General features: G+C 45.0%; 1 protein-coding gene across 1 annotated transcript in view; it reads right to left on the minus strand.

Moving 5' to 3' along the window:
- Positions 1–16390, minus strand: part of PDILT (protein disulfide isomerase like, testis expressed) — a 41075-nt gene extending 24685 nt beyond the window's left edge. The window contains exons 1-2 of the mRNA XM_043915601.1: positions 16189–16390; positions 5083–5289 (exon numbers count right to left, since the gene is read on the minus strand). Coding sequence (XP_043771536.1) covers positions 5083–5289; positions 16189–16390 — 409 coding nt within the window. The remainder of the gene's footprint in view (positions 1–5082; positions 5290–16188) is intronic.
- Positions 16391–25081: the final 8691 nt, after the last annotated feature.

Consider the following 25081-nt stretch of genomic DNA (forward strand, 5'->3'; position numbering starts at 1 on the left):
TCCCACCATCAGTCCTTGGAGACCAGAGGAGAACCTGAATTTGACTCAACAAGGACTAAACCCAACCTACATCTGAGGGAAGTTTTCATAGAAGTCACAGTGTAGGAGGCCGGTAAAGTACCATCACCCGCTTGGCTCAGGAAGGCCTGTCAAGTGGCAGAATTGGCACAAATCATTCTTTTTAGGAAGTGACAGATCAAGGCTGCCTCAAGTTTTCACAGCTAGTACTCATCCTAAAATCTGGGCCCTGACTGCATCCCAGTATCCCACTGCCTCTTTCCATGGCTGAGGGTCATACTGAGAAAGAAGGAGATGGTTAAGCCTAGTACAAATGAGAGCTGGCTTCTTTACTCCAAGCCTGCTGCGGTGGGGACCTTCTAATACCACCCCATTCAAACACAAAATATGCATTAAAAACCTAAGCATTCCAGGCCCTGGACTAGGGTCAGAAAAGTAACAGTCTGAGGATAATAATAACCACATTCTTTAAACTGTGGTTTTGGAGAAGACTCTTGAGAGTCCGTTGGACTGCAAGGAGATCAAACCAGTCAATCCTAAAAGAAATCAACCCCGAATATTCATTGGGAGGACTGATGCTGAAGTTGAAGCTCCATTACCTTGGCCACCTGATGCGAAGAGCGAAGTCATTAGAAAAGACCCTGATGCGGGTAAAGATTGAAGGCAGGAGGAGAAGGAGATGACCAAGGATGAAGTGATTGGATGGCATCGCTGACTCAATGGACATGAGTTTGAGCAAGCTCCGGGAGTTGGTGATGGACAGGGAAGCCTGGTGTAGTGCAGTCCATGGGGTCACAGAGTTGGACACGACTGAGTGATTGAACAATAATAACCACACCTGCCATTTACTTAGAGGACAGAACAATGTGCAGGAAGGATCCGTCAACTATAGCCCATGGGCCAAATCTGACCAGCCATCTAATTTTATAAGTTATTTTTATTGGGACAGAGCCACATCTGTTTGTGTATGGCTCCTTTTTCAGAGCATCAGCAGAGTTAAATTGTTGCAACAGAGACTGGCCTGTAAAGCCTGAAATATTTACTTTCTGGTCCTTTAGAGAAAATGTTTGCGAATCTCACTGCTTATTAGCTGGGGAGCCTTGAGGGTTATTCCACTCTCTGCACCTTATTTTCCCCACCTGTAAAAGCACCTCCTACACTGTGTCATGACATCTGAGAGGGGCCTAGAACAGTATCTGTAACACAGCAAATGCTTCAGACATGTGCACTTATCTTTCTTCCCAGGAACCCTCTGAGGTAGATATCTTTGCTATCCACACTTCACAGATGAAGAAATCAGAATTCGATGGGAGGGAGTGGCTGCTCCTCAGGTACATAGTTAGGATTTGAAGTCACAGTGTCAACCAGTTCTGGTAGCCTTTTCAGAGACCCCAGGAAAGGAAGTGAGATTGGATTCTGTCCTGTGCTCTCAGGTGAGAGGTAAGATCTTTGAGAAGGAAGGACAGTTACTGTGGGACCACAGGAACAGGGCAGGCACCATGACCCAGGCAATCAGGGGAGACTTCCTGGAGGAGGTGATGGTGACACTTCCTGAATGACGAGGAGGTTCCAGGCACTGGCTCCCAGCACAAAGAGGGCTCAGACAGTCTGGAAGTGGCTATGCTATAACCTTTTTACCCTTAAGTGGAGTGGACCTCACCTGTCCTTTAGGATGTGAGGGCATCCCAAGAGGCTGCGTAACTCCATGAGCAGATATGTACTTTGACAAAGTAACTTCGGGCTTTTATTTTTTTCACAGCCCTCCTCTGAACCAACACATCACAAAGGGCTCCTCACTTAGGTCAGTGGGTAGCCATGGAGGGTTATCAATGCATAGGAAGCAGCAGTCTTTACCCTTTCTCTCACTCCTTTCCTCTCTCCTCATCTCTTTCTCTTACTCCCTCACACACCACCCTCCTACAAACCAGCTGGGAGGAGGCTCCAAGTCTTTTATGCAATCTGCCCTGAGGCATCTCATACTCTGTGTCTGTTCTGAGAACCGCAAGGCAGCCTGCAGCCCCTGCACATGGTGGCCCTCTCCACTCCTCCCCTTTGGTTCTTGCAACCACTCTCAAATAGGATTTTTTCAAACATGCTGAATGCTGGGCCCTGCAAAAGACAGACTCAGTTTTCTGTGATTCAATCATTCAACATACACAATGGGAACATTCTACTAATATAGGAAGGGTTGTGTTGGGCATTTCTGTGTTCATCAGTTTTATTCCATCCATCTATCAATTTATCTACACATTCAGTTCAGTTCACTTGCTCAGTCATGTCCGACTCTTTGCGACCCCATAAACAACAGCACACGAGGTCTCCCTGTCCATCACCAACTCCCAGAATCTACCCAAACTCATGTCCATCGAGTTGGTGATGCCATTCAGCCATCTCATCTTCTGTCATCCCCTTCTCCTCCTGCCCTCAATCTTTCCCAGCATCAGGGTCTTTTCAAATGAATTAGCCCTTCGCATCAGGTGACCAAGGTATTGGAGTTTCAGCTTCAACATCAGTCCTTCCAATGAACACCCAGGACCAATTTCCCTTAGGAAGACTCTCAAGAGTCTTCTCCAACACCACAGTTCAAAAGCATCAATTCTTCTGCACTCAGCTTTCTTTATAGTCCAACTCTCACATCCGTATATGACCACTGGAAAAACCATAGCCTTGACTAGATGAACCTTTATTGACAAAGTAATGTCTGCTTTTTAATACGCTGTCTGGTTTGGTCATAACTTTCCTTCCAAGGAGCAAGAATCTTTTAATTTCACGGCTGCAGTCACCATCTGCTGTGATTTTAGAGCCCAACAAAATAAAGTCTGTCATTATTTCCGTTGTTTCCCTCCCATCTATTTGCCATGAAGTGATGGGACTGGATGCCATGATCTTAGTTTGTTGAATGTTGAATTTTAAGCCAACTATTTCACTCTCTTCTTTCACTTTGATCAAGAGGCTCTTTAGTTCTTCTTCACTTTCTGCCATTATGGTGGTGTTATCTGCGTATCTGAGGTTATTGATATTTCTCCTGGCAATATTGATTCCAGCTTGTGCCTCATCCAGCCTGGCATTTCGCATGATGTACTCTGCATATAAGTTGAGTAAGCAAGATGACTATATACAGCCTTGATGTACTCTTCCTCCAATTTGGAACCAGTCTGTTGTTCCATGTCCAGTTCTAAGTGTTGCTTCTTGACCTGCATACAGATTTCTAAGCAGGCAAGTAAGGTGGTCTGCTACTCCCATCTCTAAGAATTTTCCACAGTTTGTTGTGATCCACACAAAGTAGATGTTTTTCTGGAACTCTCTTGCTTTTTTGATGATCCAACAGATGTTGGCAATTTGATCTCTGGTTCCTCTGCCTTTTCTAAATCCAACTTGAACATCTGGAAGTTCACGGTTCACGTACTGTTGAAACCTGGCTTGGAGAATTTTGAGCATTACTTTGCTAGCGTGTGAGATGAGTGCAATTGTGTGGTAGTTTGAGCATTCTTTGGCATTGCCTTTCTTTGGGATTGGGATTAAAACTGACCTTTTCCAGTCCTGAGGCCACTGCTGAGTTTTCCAAATTTGTTGGCATGTTGAGTGCAGCACTTTCACAGCATCATCTTTTAGGATTTGAAATAGCTCAACTGGAATTCCATCACTTCTACTTGCTTTGTTCGTAGTGATGCTTCTTAAAGCCCACTTGACTTCACACTCCAGGATGTCTGGCTCTAGGTGAGTGATCACTCCATAGTGGTTTTCCGGGTCATGAAGATCTTTTTTGTATAGTTCTTCTGTGTATTTTTGCCACTTCTTACTATCTTCTGCTTCTGTTAGATCCATATAGTTTCTCTCCTTTATTGTGCCCATCTTTGCATGAAATATTCCCTTGGTGTCTCTAATTTTCTTGAAGAGATTTCTAGTCTTTCCCATTCTATTTTTTTCCCTCTGTTTCTTTGCTTTGTTCATTTAGGAAGGCTTTCTTGTTTCTCCTAGCTATTCTTGGGAACTCTGCATTCAAATGGATATATCTTTCCTTTCTCCCCTTTACCTTTAGCTTCTCCATATATTTAACACTTTTTAAAAATTAAGACCTACTATGTGTCACACTGAGACACAAAATTCTTCAAAATTCCCCGACATTAAGATAGGGCTTGAGGGATTTCCCAGATGGTCCAGGGGCTAAGACTCTATGCTCCTAATGCAGGGAGCCTGGGTTCAATCCCTGGTCAGGGAACTAGATTCCACATGCCACAACTAAAATCCTGTGCAGCCAAATAAATAAAAATAAATGAATATTTTTAAAAGGTGGGGCTTGGTACATGTTAGGTTCTTAATAAAAAGGGTATGGAATAAGTGGGTGGATGAGTTAATGAAATGGATGGTGACAGAAGCTTTAGCTTCTAGTTTAGTAGTCACCCTGTCCCATACTCATCTTTGTCTAGCACCTCCCAGTCTCCCTTTTGATCAGTCAGTGCTTCCTTGGCTGAGACTGCATCAAGATCATTCTAAAGTGGAAGAGTGCAGTGGGAGTGGGGAGTTAGTTAAGCTGGGAACTCACTCTGGTCTTTTTAGTTTAGAAACCATGTACCTCACTGCACCATCTCATGTGCCTCCAGGGCCCACCAGCTCAGATATGGTGGAAGTAAGTACATGTCCACCAAAATCTATTTTTTTCCTTATGGTCATAGAGCGGGGCCTTAATTCCCAGTCTTTCAGTTGGATGGAGCCACATAACTGAATTCAGGTCAATGGGATGAGAATAGAAGTGATATTCACCACCTCCAGGTCTGGGCTATGGACCCCACTGGTGGCACTCCTCTGCCTCCCAGCACCAACTTCTGGCCAGACACAGAGGAAACAGTCAGAGAATCGGAGGTCCTAGGGGAGGATAGTGCCACAGGCTGAAAGGGACTTGGGTCCTTGAAAGATTGTGTAGACCAGAAGCCCCACAGCCAACCTTGCTACAACTGGGTTCGGTGCAAGCAAGACATAAACTTGTAATTCTGTTAAACCACTGAAATATAGATTTTTGTGTTTCCATAGTTAGCATTCCTTTGATTGACACACAAATACCATTACCTTGGCAGCTGATGGGCTGTGATCTGTTGCCCTCAAAAAACAGCTTCAACTCTGGGGCCTTCTTGACATCAAACTCCTTCCGAAGTTCCTTCTCAACTGTGATGTCCACTTTGCCAAAGCCAATCCCATTCTTGCCTTTGCCCATGATCTCCACGGCTTTGCCCAGCTCCTCAGCTAAGCTCCTGGATTGCTTTGAGGATGGGTTATCTGAAAGAGCCAATAAGAAGACAGAACTCACTAGAACCTCTCCTCCATCCCATCTCCCAAGGAGGAGGCTTTGTTAAGTTTAAGCCTTTGTTAAGACTTTTTTTTAAAGTTAAGCCCTGCTTAACTCCTGGGTTTTTCTCATGCTCCACTGCTAATGGGTAGATTCAGAAATGTGACAGGATATCACAGTTCATGAAACTGATCAGTTTGGGAGATATGAATCAGGTTTTTTTTGGGGTTCAGCAACACTGGAAACAATACAACTTTGGGCAATTTAATTTCTTAAAGACCCACATGCCTCATCAATAAAGTGGGGAAATAGTGGTTGCTTTGTGAAGCTGAGTCAAAAGATTTAACAATCAATTATATAGTGCTTATTACTTTCTAAGAGGTTTATGGGGATTAAGCCACTGAATCCTCCTAGTACCCCTATGGGGTGTGTGTGTGTGTGTGTGTGTGTGTGTTAGATGCACTCAGTCATGTCTGACTCTTTGAAACCCCATGGACTGTAGCCCACCCCCGTCCACATAATTCTCCAGGCAAGAATACTGGGGTGGGTTGCCATTTCCTTCTCCAAGGGATCTTCCCAACCCAGGGATCGAACCTGGGTCTCTCACATTCCAGGCAGATTCTTTACATCTGAGCCACCAGAGAAGCTTCTATGGTGGTAGGTATGGCTATTATTATCTCACTGTGATAGAGGAGGAAACTGTTGCATAATTGAAATGACTTATTTGCCCAAAGCTGCATGGCAATAGGAGTAGCAGCAGGATGGGACTCACTCGCTCTGGCTTGGGGGCTTGCTCTCTAACCTCCACTGGGCCTGTCCTTAGCATCAGGCCTGGCACTTGGTCAGTATATAAGGCCTTCTTATTAATACTGTTATTAGGGTAAAAATTCTGTCAGAAATCATAGTAGAGGGAGAGAGAGAGTGAGGAGGAGGGAGGTGAGAGGAGAGAAAAAGAGAGAGAAGGGGGTGGGTGGGGCATGGAGAGAGAGGGAGAATGAGCACCACCTGGTGGAAGTTCCTGGATCTAACAGAACAGGTTCTGCCCCTTCATTTGCCCTGTATCTACATGTAATACGGCAGGGGACATGCTTGTGAAAACGAGACCAGATGTGAGAAGGGTAAGGGGATGGGGGGAGGTTATGATGGCCCCCTACCCACCCAGCTCATCTCCTTGGTCCGGCGTGTTGAAGAGATCTGACACTATTGATCAGGATTCCTTGGCCTCTCACATTGCCAGGCGGTGGGCTGGAAGTAGACGTGAGGGGCCCTTTTCTGGAAAGAGCCCTGGGGGCCTAGCATGCTATCCCAGCAGCAGTAGACTTCCTGGCCTAAGTGGGAGGGGCTGAAAGGCAATCACGTTTGTCTCCCTTCCTCCTGACAATGTCATGAGACTGTGGGCCCCTCACTGGCTCTCACAGCCCAGTGTCTGCAGCAGGTGGGTTGAGCCAGGGCAGGGGGTCATTGATTCCCTTTTAAGCCAGAATGCTTTATGTTCCTCAAACTCCTTTGTCCATCTGGAGCACTTAAAACCAGTGCAAGTCACTTCCACTGCCATGGGCAAGTTCCAAGTACAAGAGAGAGTGCTTTTGTAAAGCAAAACCCAGAAAGCCAGGCCTGGGACAACTGGCACATGCCCCATTGCCAGTCAGCACACTGCTCCGGTGATGGAACCCAAATGAGAATGGTCACTTTCATTAAACTCTCAATCAATGGACAGGAAGTGTGACTTTTCTTCTCCCTTGTAGAGTGCCTGTCCACTGCCTGCTTTGTCACCCGCATTGCCTTCAACACCCCATCCCTCACCACCAGCAGGGGTTGGGCCTGTTGCCAGCAGCTCTGGCCTGCAGGCCTCTCCTCTGGCTTCCTCACGGATTTGGCCATGCCTGGCTCAGGGCTGCTGATTGACATAACATCCAAATCTGAGTTTCTAAGCTTGGGACAAGAGAAACACTTGGAATGATTGCCCAAACAGTGGAGTTTTTGAGGTTCCACCCATAGCCCAGTGCTTTTTGGTGTCTAGCATGGAAGTGAGAGAAAGAGACTGTAACCACTGGGGCGTGAGAGTTGGATGGATGGGACCTACTCGTTACAGTAATGGGATTCATTCATTCACTCATCTAACAAATCTTTTTTAGAATCTCCCATGTGCCAGGAAGTATTTTAGGTATTGGGGACTTAACAATGAACAGACTGGTAAAAATCACTGCTCTCATTGGAAAAGGTAGACAGTAAAGAAACAGGCTGTATTCTATGTTAGAAGCTAAGTGCTATGGAGAAAAAACAAACAGATATGGAAGTTGGGAGTGTCTGGGAATGGAGTTTAAGTTGGGAGGTAAAAGGAGGTGTCACTGAGAAGAGGATGGAACATTTTAATAAAGATTGAAGAAGATGAGGGAGCAAGCTGTGTGCTCACTCACAGGAGAGAGAGAGAGTTCCAGGCAAAGGAGCCATATGAACAAAGGCCTTGAAGTAAGAGAACATCAACATGTCTGAGGGATGACAAGAAGTCCACTGGGTCTGGCGCAGAATGAACTGGGATGAGGTCAGTTGACACAGGCCTTGTAGATCACTGAATAGACTTTGGTCTTTCCTCTGAAGCTTGTGGAAATGTACTAGAGGGTTTGGAGCCGTGTTAGATGTGATGACTTACATTTTTACTGGATTGTTTTGAATGTTACCTGGAGATTGGACCACAGAGAAAAAAGGAGGCCAGCTGGAGACCACTGTAATAATACAGATGAGAAAGTTTAATGGCTTGAATCAGGGGAGTAGCAATGGAAGGGGTGAGAAGTGGTCAGAGCCTTGAGGGGTCTTGAAGGAGGAATTGACAAGGTTTATTTATTGATGGATTGGAGGTGGAATATTGTAAATGAAAGAAATCAAGGATGACTCTGACATTTTGACCCGAGCAACCAGAAGGATGATGACAGTGATGATGATGGTAATCATTGTGATGATGATGGTAGTATTGATAACAAGATAACAGCATTTATTGGTCACTTACTATGCCAAGTACGTTGCTAAATGTTATGTGCATTATCTTGATTAGTCCTCAGAATAAGCCTAGGAGTCATCTACTATTACAGGTGAGGAATGTTAGATGAGGAAACAGAAACCCAGAAGTCTCACAGCTAGTAAGCATTAGGCCAAGACTCAGCTCCAAGCCTGGCTGACTCCAAACTCCATGCTCTAACTGACCTTGTAGGCAAGCCAGACTAGAAAAAATACTCTTTTTCCCTGGAGGGGTGAGTTTCCAATCTCCCCTGCTCTGGGTGGTTCATATCAGAGCAGATAGACTCTGGAGAAACAAATCTACTTTTTAAGTCCAGTCCTGTTTACTAGTTTCTATCTTTTTAAAATTTGCAAATCAATGTTTACCTCTGGATCCTTGAATGCCAAGCGTGTAAAGCTGAAATGAGTGCATACATCCTCAGGTCTTGGTGACTATGTCTCATGGGGCATGGAGTCAATTCAGCTGTACATTGGAACCTGGGCAAAGCAGTGCCCAGTGGACTGTGGATGGGCAGGGAGCCCTTTGCTGGGAGCTCCTTCAGTTTTAGCCCTCTTCAGGTTCTAACTAGGGTCCATTGTCTGGCACATACCAGATATTCAATGAACATGATTTCCTTAGGTTTCATAAATGAGAGACAGTTATGGTGGCTTACAGCACCTGTGGTCCAGGAAAGGTGTTTTTTAAACATCTCTGAACCTTAGCTTCTTCACCTAGAGAATGGGGATAGTGATAGTTTCCATACCTTAGAATAAGCCTACATAGTAAGCCAAGGTATGCAAAGCTCTGATACAGAAGTGCCCAATAAACATTAAGCATTATGATAACATGGGGGAAATTCATGGTCTCGCTCTGACCAGATGTTCTCTGGGGAGGAAGGATCCTATGTAGTTATCAGGGTTTTCAGCAAATCTGGTTCCTGGGGAAAGGAAGACAAGGGTGACAAGCCATCCAAACAAGGCTGAGGCCTATTCTGTGGCTCTCTCGTGGGTTTTGGGGTTGAGCAAATTGTACCCAGGGTCCCATTAGAGTCGGCAGTGGCTCTTGACAGTGGGCCTAGTGTGTGAATGTGTTAATGGCTAATGGACCTAGAATCAATGTTTGCCTGGGTCTTTACTAGGTAACCCCATGCTCCCTTTTTGGAGCAGTGGATGTGGGTCAGGAGAGGGGCTGATGGATGGGGAAGGTGTGAGTGTAGGGACTGGAGATTAGCTCCCAGCACAGGGAGCTGGAGTCTGCCTTTCTTTAGACTGTGGTTCTCAACAGGGCACATTGGGCGCTATCTGGAGACATTATTGGTTGTCACATCTGGAATGCTACCAGCACTGAGTTGGTAAAAGCAAGGGATGCTACTAAATATCCCACAGTGCACAAGACACCCTCCTCCCCCATCTCACACACACATACATAGAGAGACAGCGCTAAGAATTAGCCAGCAGAAATGTCAACAGTGCTAAGGATGAGAAACCCCACTTTAGACCGAGTTCAAGATCAAGCATGGAAAAGGATCATGAGTACAATACTCTCCCCATTCCATAGGATGCTTTACAGTGCTCACAGGTGATAAGGACTTCAGGATGGTCTCCAACTCCCAGCTCCTCAGGGTCCAGCCAGCAAGTTTCTTTGACCATTGAAAAGGCCTACAAAACTCTACTGATCTGCTCCTTACCCTTCTGATCTTATTTCCCACTACTTTTCTCTTCAGCAACTCAGCTTAGCCACTCTGCCCATTCCCACCTCAGGGCCTTTGCACTTGCTGTTCCTTCTGCCTGAAATTTTCTCAGGTTGTTGTTTTACTGCCTTCACGTCTTTGTTCAATTTCCATCTTCACAGGAAAGCCTTCTCTGGCTACCCTGTACATAACCACAGCCCCACTTGCACCACTCTTTGTACTTCCTAAGGGCTCTGCTCTGTTTTTCTCCATAGTACGTCTACCCTTAAGATATGCTACATTTTTCATTTCTGCATCATTTTATCTTGAGTCTCCTCTCTCTGAGCTTCTCTTGTGGCTCACCTGGTAAAGAATCCACCTGCAATGCAGGAGACCTTGGTTTGATTCCTAGGTTGGGAAGATCTGCTGGTGAAGGGATAGGCTACCCGCTCCAGTGTTCTTGGGCTTCCCTTGTGGCTCAGCTGGTAAAGAATCCACTTGCAATGCGGGAGACCTGGGTCCGAACCCTGGGTTGGAAGGATCCCCTGGAGAAGGGAAAGGCTACCCACTCCAGTGTTCTGGCCTGGAGAATTCCATGAACCGTATAGTCCACGGAGAGTCGGACACAACTGAGCAACTTTCACTTTCATTTTCACTCCCCTCTCCAGGATAAAAGATCCGTAAAGCAAGGGTGTCTGTTTGGCTTACCATTCAGTGCCTAGAATAGATCTGGCATATAATAAATATTCAATAAATGTTTAATGAATGAATGTTTCAATTATCAGCACTGTTTAAGAAGAATTGAGTGTTAGACCTGGTCTGCAATCCAGGCCTCATCACTTACCAGTTGTATAATTTTGGGCAAATCCTAAACCTTTCTGAGACTTTATTTACTTCATAATATAAGACAGGGACAATGAGAACAAGCCCAGTGCCTGGAATACAGGTCTGAGTAAATGGTCTTCCTCATTTTCATCATGATGATTGCCCCATTATCGCCATCATTGCCATCCTCTTCACCATCCTCATTTCTATACCATCTACATCATCTAATCTGCTCCCAAGGCAGACCCTTGCCACCTCTGCCTTAGGGAAGACTAATCAATGAACCTACAGACAGCTCCTATTAAGTTTCATTTTGGCCTCCTCCACTAAATGTAGCTTTTCCTTTTCTCTTGTCTCCTTTATGGAGAACACTGTGGGCCAAAGGAAAGCTCATTTATTTATCAACATCTCCAAACGCCTACTGTGCTCCAGGCACAATCCTAGATGTTAGCAATCAAGAGATGAATCAGTTTTGACCCTTGTCCCCTGTGGAACTCACAAGTTTAAAAGCAGTTTCAAAGCAGTGTGGCAAATGTTATGAATAGCAGGGTTTTCATAACCCTGAGTGAGCATGCCAGAGCCTAGGTGGGAGGGAGGTGAACACAGCCTCTTGACAAGGCAACTTCATGAACTTAAACCTCATAATCTAGCTGAAGAAGGTCAGGAAGGACACTATAAGTAGAGGGAACCTCAAGTGTAAAGGCCAGGAGGCCAGGGCCAGTGTGACCAACCTGGTAGCCACACTCAGGGTGTAGAGCACAGACTTCAAGTGGAATGGAAAAGTAGGCCTGGGTTAAATCAAGCAAAGGACACTGTAGCTATGTTAAGGAGTTTGGAGACTTTGGGATTTTCAATTAGGGAGTGATCCAATCAGATGTGCATTTTAGCCTCTAAGAACGATGTTGTCAGTGCAGACATGTTTGAAGGCGCAGTGGCCTTCAATAATCACTTCTGTTCTTCCTGTTCACATTTTTTCTTTTGAAAGGCTCCAAAGGCTTGTCTTTTAATGCAGCGTGCTAAGTCTCCGTGTGGCAAAGCAGTTTTGAAGATTTCATGGCTTTGTTGGATAGCTGGTCACCATATAAAGTGAGCTTAGAGAATATAAATCACCTGTTGCAATGAGCCTGTAACATAAGTCTCTTGATATTTTCTTGTAAATGCGGCTTTCTTTTTGTTGGCAGTCTTAGAATATTCTGCTATCTCATAATTCAGTCTTTCCCTCTTTTCAAAGAAGCTCCCCAGTGACACTCATTTTTTTACTCATTTTGGCTAGAATTAGCTTGTGAGTTTGCCAAAACTGTGACTGAGATAAACTCACAGTGTGGAAAAGAGGCAGAGACAGAAGTGGTAAATAAAATGGGCAGGCCATGCATGGACTAAAATAAGTGTCAGATTCTGACTTAAAACCTGCCACCAAGGTGCAATTGTACAATTGAAGAAATTCACCTCACTTGCCACTATAAAGTCTGCCCCCAGATGCAGCTTAATTGTCTCTTGCCACTCACTGATAGGGTTTTGATGAGTCTGCAAGCAATTGATTTATTAGGATCTCTGCCTCAGCTCATCAGGCATTAGATTCTCAGAACACACAACCTAGACCCCTTGCACGTGCAATTCACAGTAGGGTTTGTGCTCCTATGAGAATCTAATGCCGTCAGTGACATGACAGAAGGTAGAGCTCAGGCAGTAACGTGAATAATGAGGAATGGCTGTAAATACAGATGAAGCTTTGCTTGCTCACCCACCACTCACCTCCTGCTGTGTGGCCCAGTTCCTACCCCTGATCTAGAAGATGCCACAGTGGTTCAGGGAGAGAATGATGAGGTCATAACTATAGCAGTTATAGCGGGGGGAATGGGGAGGACTGGAAATTGCAGAGGGCTTCGGGAGGTAGTTTCAATAGGACTCAGTGAGAGATTAGAGATGAGACTAGAAAGGAGTCAAGAATGATCTAGGATTTCTGACTTTGACATTATAAAGATAGTCATGCTGTCAATCAAGCCAGGATGTGAGAAAAAGCAAATCAAGTAAAGATGTTGAGGTCTATTTTGGACACATGTGACATTGAGATGTGTGAGATATCCAAGAGAAAAGATGCCTCTGAGTGTTGGTTCTTGAACCTGAAGTCCTTGGAGAAATGAGAAACTGGGCAGCAGCTAAGGATTTGATAGTTACCAGGACAGTATTTCCCTGGGACAATATTGGAAAGACCTTTTTGTAAAGAGCCATTTACTCCTGGAAAAAAACAAAACAAACAAAACAAAAAACCACTTTTATAATGCTCGTCCTAAGAGATTCGTTTTTCCAAAGGTCATTTTAAAGGGTCTGCCAGCTTTTGAGAATTCATTTTTATTTAAACTGCGTATTTGAAGGAATCAAATTTTCAAATGAAATGAGTTTGAGTGTCTTTTAGATAGCATCTCTGCCGGTGTTCACCGAATTGAAATATCTGCTGGTGGGAAGACTTTAAAGTATTCAAATTGGTTGTTATTAGGTAAAATTAAAGAATATAAAATGGATTGGCTCCCTTCATAGCCCCAGGCACAATGTCAATCCCTAAGTTATAAAACGTCAACATCCCAAAGAACCATGAACTTGCCCTTCTGCCCTGATTAAAGCAGAGTGGTCATGTACAGAGTCCTGCCTTCTCACACAGATAGGATAGGTTACCCAGGCTTGTCCACCTGCTGTGTCATTTTGGAAGCATAAATGAGTGTTGTGGTGTGTGCATGCAAAGTGTGTGGCTCTAAATCCTTCAATATCTCCACTGGTGGTCCAGGATTCAGGGATTAAGTTTGCAGCAAAAAAGAGAAGACGCCTTAGACGGCTGACCTGTGCAAACCATTAACTCACAAGCCACAGCAGGTAGAGCAGCTGTAGAGTTCTCAATTCTTCCCTGAGAAAAGAACCATGAACCAAATGTCCAAGTGGTGACCCAAGTCTTGATGTGGATGAGGGAGGTAGGGAACCAGCTGGAGGAGTAGTTCAGTAAGATGGAAATTATGTCCTGCTCATAGGCTCCTATAAAGAAAATGGTCCAAACTGGATCTCACCTAGGTCTTGCTCCATGGGCTGGAAGCAAAATCAGGTGTGCATTCTGACACTTTGAAGGAAACAAACCATTAACAGCCTGAACTGGATGGAGGTCAGAGGCTTGGAATTATTTTGATAGAACTTTACACAATAGGCACACTTCATGTTCAGTTCAGTTCAGTTGCTCAGCCGTGTCCGATTCTTTGCGACCCCATGAACCGCAGCACACCAGGCCTCCCTGTCCATCACCAACTCCCGGAGTTTACCCAAACTCATGTCCATTTAGTCAGTGATGCCATCCAACCATCTCATCCGCTGTCATCCCCTTCTCCTCCTGCCTTCAATCTTTCCCAACATCAGGGTCTTTTCAAATGAGTCAGCCCTTCGCATCAGGTGGCCAAAATACTGGAGTTTCAGCTTCAACATCAGTCTTTCCAATGAACACCCCCAGGACTGATCTCCTTTAGGATGGACTGGTTGGATCTCCTTGCAGTCCAAGGGACTTTCAAGAGTCTTCTCCAACACCACAGTTCAAAAGCATCAATTCTTCTGTGCTCAGCTTTCTTTATGGTCCAGCTCTCACATCCATACATGACCACTGGAAAAACCATAGCCTTGACTAGATGGACCTTTGTTGACAAACTAATGTCTCTGCTTTTTAATGTGCTGTCTAGGTTGGTCATAACTTTCCTTCCAAGGAGTAAGTGTCTTTTAATTTCATGGCTGCAATCACCATCTGCAGTGATTTTGGAGCCCAGAAAAATAAAGTCAGCCACTGTTTCCACTGTTTCCCCATCTATTTGCCATGAAGTGATGGGACCTGATGCCATGATCTTCGTTTTCTGAATGTTGAGCTTTAAGCCAACTTTTTCACTCTCCTCTTTCACTTTCATCAAGAGGCTCTTTAGTTCTTCTTCACTTTCTGCCATAAGGGTGAAAGTTGGAAGGAGGCAAAATGACCCAATTCTATTTTCTCTCCTGGGAACTACGAAGGTTAAGGGCACAAAAAGAATGTTTTTGTTGTATGTTGCTATGAAGTGGCTGCACACGTCAGTTGAGGAAGCAATGGGATCCATGGTAACTGAGCTACTGATACTGTCACTGGCACAAAATGCCTGCTGATGCAAAGACCACCCCACTGAAGTGGTGTAACTCAGAGAGAATGTATCAAATGAGAAGAGACAGTAGTTGAGGAAGGGGCTGGGAGGCCTGAATTTCAGGCAGAAGACAGAAACTCAGATGCTAGAGGGGTGAGGCAGGGGTGTGACTATGTGGGGCTGGCTGACTAGGAATGTGGCAAACAGACAAGTGTGTTTTTTCTGATCACAAGGGGGAAATTGTCACTCAGCTCCAGCCAACTGTCACATTATAGGAATGTAAGCCAGGGCTTCCAGATCTTTTGGTTTTTCAAGAGCAGATGTAAATTGAATTTCAATTATGAAATGTCCCCAAATAGGGAGGCAAATAGTGGCAGTACACCGGGTGATTATGAAGAGTATGTGAGAACATTTAGTGGGGCTCTAAGGACAGTTCCTGCCACACTCTAAGTGCTTGCTATGTGAAAGTTGTTATGAACATCCCTTCCATCCTATCTCAGAGCACAGACATGGGTCTGTGTCAATGTCTCAGGAAAAATAAGTCTGTTTCCTCCATCAAAATGCCTGCTGATGCAAAATCTGAAGAATAAAAGTAGGCATGCAAAATTCAGATGAAAAAGCTGATGATCTAAAAATCTCCACAGTGCCCATAACTGTGTCCCAGCAACTTACAATATTATTTAGCAACTTAACAACTTATTTTGTCTTTACAATAATCCAATGTGGCGCTTGTGTTTATACCTATTTTACAGAGGAGAAAACTAAGGTTCGGAATGGTAAAGACACCTGAAGGTAAATCCTGGCTTCTTGCCTTCAGTGGAACAGAGGAGCCAGATACAAATCAAGACCGAAGAGGCAAAATAGTGTCTTGCAAATGACTTAATTTCTCTGGACCTCAGTACTCTCATCTGGAAATTAAGGATGATGCTATTTTTAAAATTATTATTGAAATGTGTTCTCATGTATTTGTGCTAAGTTGCTTCTGTTGTGTCCACCTCTTTGTGGACCCCATGGACGGTAGCCTGCCAGGCTCCTCTGCCCATGGGATTTTTCAGGCAAGAATACTGGAGTGGGTTGCCATTTCCTTCTCCAGGGGATCTTCCCAACCCAGGGATTGAACCCACGTCACTTATGTCTCCTGCACAGGCAGGCAGGTTCTTTTCCACCAGCGCCACCTGTTTAGCAATACTTAAAATTCCTCTGGCTGCCAGAAGAAAGGGAGGCAGGTCTCAGCCCACCCACCACCCATTGCCCAGGAGTGGGGGACACTCACGGAAGAGCACCATCAGGAAGCGCGTCTCGTTCAGCATCTGAGTCAGGCCAGGAGGTGTTAGCACCATCAAGTTTTCCTCCACAAGGATATGCAAGGGCTGGGACATGTCAATGCTCTCATTCTTGCCATTCATCTTTGGTGAGCCCTGGACAGTGCCGACACAAGAGGCTACCAGCAGGAGAGACATCCAGCGCAGCTCCATGGCTGTCCTTCAAGGGCAGGAGAAAGAACAAGGACTCTTATCACCATGGGTGGTGGGGACCCACGTCATCACTCCCTCCCCATCTCCTTTCCTAAAAGGTCAGTCCTGATGTGGAGAACATGGCCTGGGCATGCCCCACTGGCTTCCTAGCAGTGCCCAGAGCTCAGCAAAGCAAGCTGGAAAAGGAGATGCAAACTTTGCCAGTGAGGTTAACCTTGGGGCCCATTGAAACTGCATGAGATTAGCTCAGAGCAGCAGGGTCCCACTCGGAGCAACAGAAAGCCAAATCACAAACCAACACTCAAGCCCACTGGCTCCCCAGACACTAGGTAAGAATATTTTTAGATGTGAAACTCAGTCCGGAATCCCAAGGTGAGCCTCTGGGTCTCAGAGATGACTAATCCAATCCCTATCACAGCCTCTGCTTCAGGCTCCCCCGACTCCTGCTTGAATACCTCTTTTGATGGGAAGCTTACTACTGGCAGTGTACCCCATTTGACTTTTGAGCAAATTTTCTCAAATGTAAATGTTTCTTTCAAAAGTAATCACCATAACGTACACATGTAAAAATTCCAAGCAACACAATAAAAAAATGTCAAGTAGAAAACAAAAATTTCTCCCATAACCCCACCCCTGAGAAAGTGGCTCAGTTTGGAATGAATCTTTACCTATGTTGAAAATGCCAGTGTGAATGTATATTTAAATGTACATATGTAAACATATTAATAAATGGAATTAGATAGGCAATACTGTTCATTGTCCAACTGTCTTACTCAATGATGTAAAATATATCCAGATACCTTTCTGATAAGAGTACATATTAGGTCTATAACATGATTTCCTTTCCTCTTTTTTTTTTTCCCTCATTTTTTTTTCTTTTCCTTTTTATCTTTTCTTTTACTGTTCTTATCTGTTCAGATGGTTTGGGTCAGCAGTTGTCTCTCTTTAAATGCCACTCTCCCCAGTAACGTTTTCCCTGATAATTTAGAGGATAGGATCACTGTCACAGATCTTTGCATGTTGTGCTTAAGCACAGAACCATTTTCCTATGTGGCGTACAGACTACTCAAGTGTTTTGAACACGGCAAATAGCTAGTCCAGATTAAATTTATAAGGACCTCAATTTCTTTGAGAGCTGTATTCCTAGCACCTGGTATTTATGATAGGCAAATAAACATGAATGAATGAGTGGATATTTGATACATACCTGGTAAATATGTTTGGCACAGTATCTGAGGATTTTTTAAAAGTAAATATTCTAATGTAATTTTTTTGGTCTAATACTAAAATAACTGGTATTAGATAATTGGTCACAGTGTTAAATTTTATAAATACCTGTAGCTAAATATACTTGTCATGTATGGCTGTTCTATGCATTCCCCGCCATCATCTCTCCTATGACAATTCTATAAGATAGTAATATTATAACCCCCATTTAGTGAGTATAAAATGAGGCACATAGAGGTTAAGTGATTTGTCCAAGGCCATACAGCTAACATGTGACAGAGACAGGATTTCAAACAAGGCAATCTAGCAACAGAATCCGTGTCCTTAACCAGAATGATGTACTGTCTCTCTAGTGCCCCCTGTAAAACTGGTGCAGTGAACAGTGTCTTTAGACAGTAACTGAGACTTCCTAACTCCAACCGCCATCTCTGGTATCCACCATCTAATCGTGCTCTGTCTCAGAAGTGGAGGACTGAGGCTGGCAACAGAACAGAATCAAATTTTTGGTTTGGAGTGATAAAACAGGCCTTTAAAACTCAGGAGGGGCTTGCAAATCAGGGTTCTAATTGCAAGAACTAGGCCTTTCAGGAAAATAAAAAAGGGTTTTTGACTACTCAAAGGTTTATGTTATAAACTCTAGGTAAGGAAGAACACGTTGACAGAAGGAACATTTACCTTCCCCAAAGGAGATAAAAGTGTGCCTTTTTATCAAGAGGGAGGAGAGCAGGAAGGAATGGCAGGAGCTTTGATGCTTCTAGGGCCCTGAGAAAGGGTTCTGACCTCTGTCCCTTCTCTTTTGGCTCACCACTGCAGTCCCTATCCCAGTCGCACTCTGGTCATAGTAATAAATCAATCACTGTGTATTAAACTAGCGTTTGAGCTTTACACACATCATCTCATTAACCCTCACAGCACGTCTGTGAGGTAGGTGCAATTATGATGCCCAACTTACAAAGGTGGAGACCCACCCTAGAAGAAGGAGCAAGACTTGAGCTCAGGTATATCTAAGCTTAGTGCATATGGGTCTAAACCAGGGCTCACAATCTACAGCCCACTGACTTCCTTGTAAATACCGTGTTAGAGGATTCACAGCTACATCCATTCCATCACTATTGCCTATGGTTGCCTTTACCACAACTATTCAGTTAAGTAGTTGTAACTGTGGCCAGCCCTATGTGGCCAGCAAAGCCAAAAATATTTATTATCTGGCCCTCTTCAGGAAAAGTTTGCTAACCTCGGGTCTAAATCACCATACCACCCTGCCCTCATGGCCACACCTCAGATTTTGTACTTGGGAAGTGGTCACAGATTCTCAGATTTGCAAAGTCCACTATCAGAGCACAACACCTCCCTCTGCAGAATGGGTGAGTGGCCTTTCATCCCAGAGTAGTTGTGAAGATTCATAAAGAACTTGTGCTTGATTAGCACATGCAGGAGACCCGGTTTCAATCCCTGGGCTGAGAAAATTCCTTGGAGGAGGAAATGGCATCCCTACTCCAGTATTCTTGCCTGGAGAATCCCAGGGAAGAATTCCAGAGAATCCCAGAGGAACCTGGCAGGCTACAGTCCATAGGACCGCAACAAGTTGGACAGGACTGAACAACTAACATGAACTAAGAACCTGGATTCACATTAAAATTCTCTAGGGAATTTTTAAGGTGATACTGATGCTCCTCTGACCCTTTATTATTCAAAATTGCTCAAGGTGGGGTCCAGATATCTGTATGTTTAAAAAGCTCTCCAGGTGATTATTTTAACTTTCTATTTGGAAAATTTTGAACATAAAAACAGAATGGTATGGTACAACATACCCCCACGGTAACTCACCACTCAACCTCAGTTGTCACCCCCAATCATATCGTTTATACTCCTGTCAGCTCCCTGCCCTGGATTATTTTGAAGCCAGTCCCATGCATCGTACTATTCCATCCATATATATTTCATCATGAATCTCTAAAAGATGAAAACCTGATAATAAAACATGACTACAACACCATTATCACACTTAACAAAATTCACTCTAATCCCGCATATCATCAAATATCTAGGCAATAAACTACTCTGATTATTCCCTAAGTTTTAGGTTTGTTTGAATCAGAATCCAATTGAGATCCATGTATTGTCATTTACTGTTGGGTCTCTTAAGCCTTCCAGGTAATTCTACCGTGCAGCCTGTAGGTTGAGAACTAAAATAAAAATAAAATAAAATCAATAAGGGAGAGTTGAGATAAGGATGAAGGCAGAGTGGAGAGCCTGGTTTTCTGGAAAGCTGAGTGATGCATATTATTCAAATCTACACTTCAGCCAAAGGGCTCATTACTGCCACCCAGCCTGAAGGGTGCTTAATGACCCCCAGAATCCCAGGACCCACAGATAACATGCCACTTGTTAGTCCTGGGGAAGGCTGGTACAGGGTGATGACTATCAGATGGGGCTTTTGTTCTTAGTATTAATTCACCTTTGTCGAAAACACACAACATAAGAGCTGTGGGTTGAACTTAGTATCTTTTTGAAGACTATAGCCTGGGGAGACAGTCTCTCAGACGGCTCTGAGAAACTGCTCAAAAGATGTAAGGGAGGAGGTCAGAATATATATAATTTTGGTGAAGGAGTACATGTAAGCAAACACACAACTTGGTAGAAGGTTGCTATTGGTCACAAGGAACCAATGTCTTAGTTATCGGTTTTAGTGCTTTTCTAAGTATGAGAAAACGCAAGAAATTGGGTTTATAAAAATTTCTCCTAAAAATATTTAACTATTTTGAAGACCTAGTCTGCTGGTTTTCCTAGAGCACAGAGTACTTCATTCTTCATATTTGCCCTGAACTCCTTTCAGAATGTATTGAAGGTCAGCGACTGCAATGACTAATGACTTAATTCTTATAGAACCAGATGGTGAGCTCTATTCTTTCATTGGCACCTGTTTGCTTATTTGTTTGTTCATTGATTAATTTACTTGCAAGAGAAACTCTCATCTAAATTTCTCTGTCTAGATGAAGACATTAAAGTGCTAGAGAGTTAACTTTTATTTTACAGGCAATCACAAGAATAACCCCTTATCTATTATGTAAACAGAAGACAGTGAGAGCCACCCAGAGCCTTTCTGTGACTGCCCATTGGTGACCCCTTCCAAACCTCTTGGCACCCAAAATCTCTTGTTTGGCAGGGGTGGGAGGGATTTGCCAAAGTACCAGGGGGTCTTCAGGAAAGAAATCTCAAGATTGGAGGTTGCTAGACTCTCTCTGAGATATCCAGATGGCTCTTGTCAGAGGGAAGGGAAGCCTGGGCCAGCGGTCCACCTCAGCTCCAGGACTTGGGAGAACTGTGCTGGCCCTTCTCAAGCCCGTGGGTGACCCAGCAGCCAAGACAGTGGGGGCTGTAGGGTCTGCCCTGTGCTTTCTCCCCTCACAGGGCTTGGACACAGGATTCCCGGGGACTCCTGAACAATTCATGGGGAAGGAGAAGTGGGAGGCCCCGAGAGGGAGGAGTCAGGTTTCCTGCTAACCTGGACAGGTTGAAACAGGAGCCCCCGAAGGCTTCCAGTGCACCAGGTCTCACAGGATGGAGCTCAAGCCCCTTGAGCTGTGTGGAAAGCCTTTCACAGTCAGACTTTGCCCACTTCAGTCTTCCTTCCCTCCGGCCTTGCAGAACCAGCCACAACCCCTGTTCATTCGTTCATCTACCCACTCACTCATTCATTTGTTTTGTTCACATGGAAAGCATCACTCAGAAGTTGACATTTTACTGAAAGAGGCAAAGAAGTGAACTATTTGCATCTCTGGGAGCAGGCTGTGGGGTGGCAGGGAGAGGAGTCTCTCTCTCTCTGTCTCCCTCTTGTGTTCTCTCTTGAGACTCACTGTGGCCGTGGCTCTGTCCTACCTCATCACAGGGCTCCCCTCAAACTCTGGACCCCATTCTGGTTCAACCCCAGGCACTAGTCCCCCCGCTGTGTGCTGAGGTCCCTCTGTTCGCTGGGCCTGTGGACCTCAGTTCTCCCAGCACCTGCCCTTCTGATCAGGCATCCCTGTTGCCTGCTCTGTATCCCCTCAGGCACCATCTGCCCAAGCCCCACAGATTCCAGCATCCCTCCCCCGTACCCAACTCGAGGAGAGTGCTGTGATAGGAAATTTTTATTAATAAGAACAAGAATAGCTACCACGGAGGGGCTTGCTACCCCGCGGCTGGTGCGCTGAGCGCTGTGTGTGTGTGTGTGTTGTCTCCACCAGCATTCCCAGAGAGGCCCCTCTTCCCCGTACTGTCGGCCCTCGTCCAGTTGGAGCAGTATCCTCCTGTCTGATCCTTCTACTTATTCTCTTTACTTCCCCTCATCCAGTTCCCTCACAGCAGTTATCGATTTTCTTTTTAAATATAATGTGGATCACATTGCTCTCTTACTGAAAGGTCCTCGGCTGGCTGTCCTGGACAATCCCACCACACGTCTGTCCCCTCAGGCCCCTCAGGCCAACTCCGGCCTCCGTAGCTCTTTTTCCCTCTGACATCAGCCCTCCATTCTCCACTCCCATTCACAGGGCACCAGCCACGTTGCTTTCCTTTTCTCTCCTCAAACACACCCTGCTTCTGGGCCTTTGCCTTGGCCTGAAATCCCTCAACCTGATCTTCATTCAGCCTTTTCTGAAGGGTCCGGTGCAAGCACCAGCAACTCAGAAGGGTCTCCACAGGCCACTCTGTCTCCCCAAACCCCAACTTTGTTCACTCTTGGTCACATCACAACAGTTTGCTTCAAATGTTCTATTTTTACATCCCACTGCATCTTGTTTATATTTCTAACTTTTTAATGTAAGTGCCATTGTTCACGGCTGTGGCTGTTTCCCCTCCTCCTAGAATGGTGTCCGGCCAAGATTTGGAGCTCAAGGAATTTGAATTAATGAATGGATAAATAAGCTAATTTAATTCTCACGCAAACCCCACAAGTCTGTTTCAGTGGTTCTCAGCCATGACTGTGCATTTCAATCTCCCAGAGCGCTTAAAAAGAATACTGATGCTTTAACGCAAACACATTGGATTCAATTTCATTGATCTGGGGTGGGGTGAGTCTGGGCATCTTTTCTTTTTAAGCCCTCTTGGTCATCTTAGTGTGTAACCATTTATGTTAAAACTCACACTTAAAATTATAACCACCTTGGCAGAAGGAAGGCTGTCAGGGCAGGGCCCTTCAGTCAGAACTGCCATTTTCACTTAAGTTCATACCTGAAAGATGCCTGGTTTCTCTCAGGCCCCCTGGGGCTGAGCCAGGGCTGGGGCAACGAACTCTTCTGCCCTTGAGGAGGGCAGTCGTGGGCTGAAGAGTAGGCTCCTGACTTTTCTTTGTGACCAGAGCAGGACCCAAAAGCAGCTGAGTGCTCTAAAGAAATCCAGAGGCAAAAAAGGAGTCCCTTCCTGGACACACTGAGGCCACAGCAGCCATAGCCGCAGTGTTCTGAGTTCTGGGGTTCTGGAGGACCAGGGGTGGCCTGGGAGAAGAATAGGCCATTGTTGAGTAAGAGGGGGCCCTCCTCTACCCATGCTGATCTGGAGGAGGGGGGCTGAAGGTCACAAGAAGGGCCAGAAACAAAACACACTGTGGGGTACTGGGTGTCCCCATCAAAGGTGCCTACAGATTGGAATTTGGATCCCAGCTCCGTTCCTAAGCATCTGTGTGATCTCAGGAGTGTCACTTAGGCTTTCTGAGGCTCAGTTTTATCACCAGTAAAATTGAAACCATTTACCTTAGATTGGGACTTGAACTCACGTGACCAGCACTCGAACCCAGCCAAAGCCCACAGTAATGAAGCTCAGGTTCTTGATATCTCATCACAGAAAGAATTCAGTGAGAGACAAAGTGATAGTTAAGAAGTGGTTTTATTCAGAGAGAAACATGCTCCATAGACAAAGTGCGGGGGCATTGCAGAGGGTGAAAACAGGGGCCCCCAAATGTGGTGTGGTTAGCTTTTATGGGCTGGGCAATTTCATAGGCTAATGAGTGGGAAGATTATTCTAACTACTTTGGGGAGGGGGTGGAGATTTCCAGGAATTGGGCCACTGACCACTTTTTGGTTTTGATGGTGCCTTGGAACTGTCATGCCACCTCTGGGTGTGTCATTTAGCTTGCTGATTGAGGATCAAAGTCTAGTCGAAGTTGACTTGCCTGCCATCGTGGGCCCATTTGATTCTAATTGGTTTACGTTATATCCATGGGCTATGCCATTCTTTCAAAAGTTGTGCCCTGCCCCCTTTCTTCTTGTTTTTAAAATGACATACAACACCTAGAAAGGTTGTAAGTGTTAGACGAGATGATACCTACAGATAGTACCTGGAAGGCTAGAAACCCTGCCCTGGTAATCACGTACATGTGTATCAAGTCATCACATTGTGTGCCTAAGTATATACACTTTCATTTGTCAGTCATACTGAAAGCTCCAGGCTGGACATTTACAGTCAGTCAGTCTCCTGAGATAAGAGACAGGTGGGGTCCACCTGAGGAATTTATAACCAGCCCCCTGTTGACTGGTAAATAGCCAGTCATAGTCTCTTGTAACAAGAGACTTCCCTGTAGCTCAAATGCTAAAGAATCTGCCTGCAATGCAGGAGACCAGGGTTTCATCCCTGGGTCAGGAAGATCCTCTGGCGAAGGGAATGGCAATCCACTCCAATATTCTTGCTGGGAGAATCCCACAGACAGAGGAGTCTGGTGGGCTACAGTCCGTGGCATTTTGCAAAAAGTTGACACAACTGAGCAACTAACATACAGGGAGCTAACATCCAACATGCCTTGTAGAGCTATATTAAAAAGCAGAGATATTATTTGCCAACTAAGTTCCATCTAGTCAAAGCTATGGTTTTTCCAGTGTATGGATATGAGAGTTGGATGATAAAGAAAGCTGAGCACTGAAGAATTGATGCTTTTGAACTGTGGTGTTGAAGAAGACTCTTAAGAATTCCTTGGACTTCAAGGAGATCCAACCAGTCTATCCTTAAAGGAAATCAGTCCTGAATATTCATTGGAAGGGCTGAGGCTGAAGCTGAAACTCCAATACTTTGCCCACCTGTTGCAAAGAACTGACTCATTTGAAAAGACCCTGATGCTGGGAAAGATTGAAGGCAGGAGAAGGGGATGACAGAGGATGAGATGGTTGGATGGCATCACGGACTCAGTGGACATGAGTTTGAGCCAGCTCCAGGAGTTGATGATGGACAGGGAAGCCTGGAGTGCTACAGTCCATGGGGTCGCAAAGAGTTGGACACAACTGAGCAACTGTACTGAACTGAACTGATACAGGTACAGAAAGACTCCTTGGAGTCAAAAGTTGGAGGGTGATTCCAGGCCATAATGAGTCTTGCTCCTCCCAGAAGACTTCACTTTGAGATTCAAATGGTGTGCATGAGATTAGCCACACATTAATAGCTAAAGTGTACATGTGCACCTCAGGGGAGGGTCCTGAGACAAATTAGCCAGTGTGGAGCAAA

The sequence above is a fragment of the Cervus elaphus genome, chromosome 10, assembly GCF_910594005.1.
Source record: "Cervus elaphus chromosome 10, mCerEla1.1, whole genome shotgun sequence".
Taxonomy (NCBI): domain Eukaryota; kingdom Metazoa; phylum Chordata; class Mammalia; order Artiodactyla; family Cervidae; genus Cervus; species Cervus elaphus.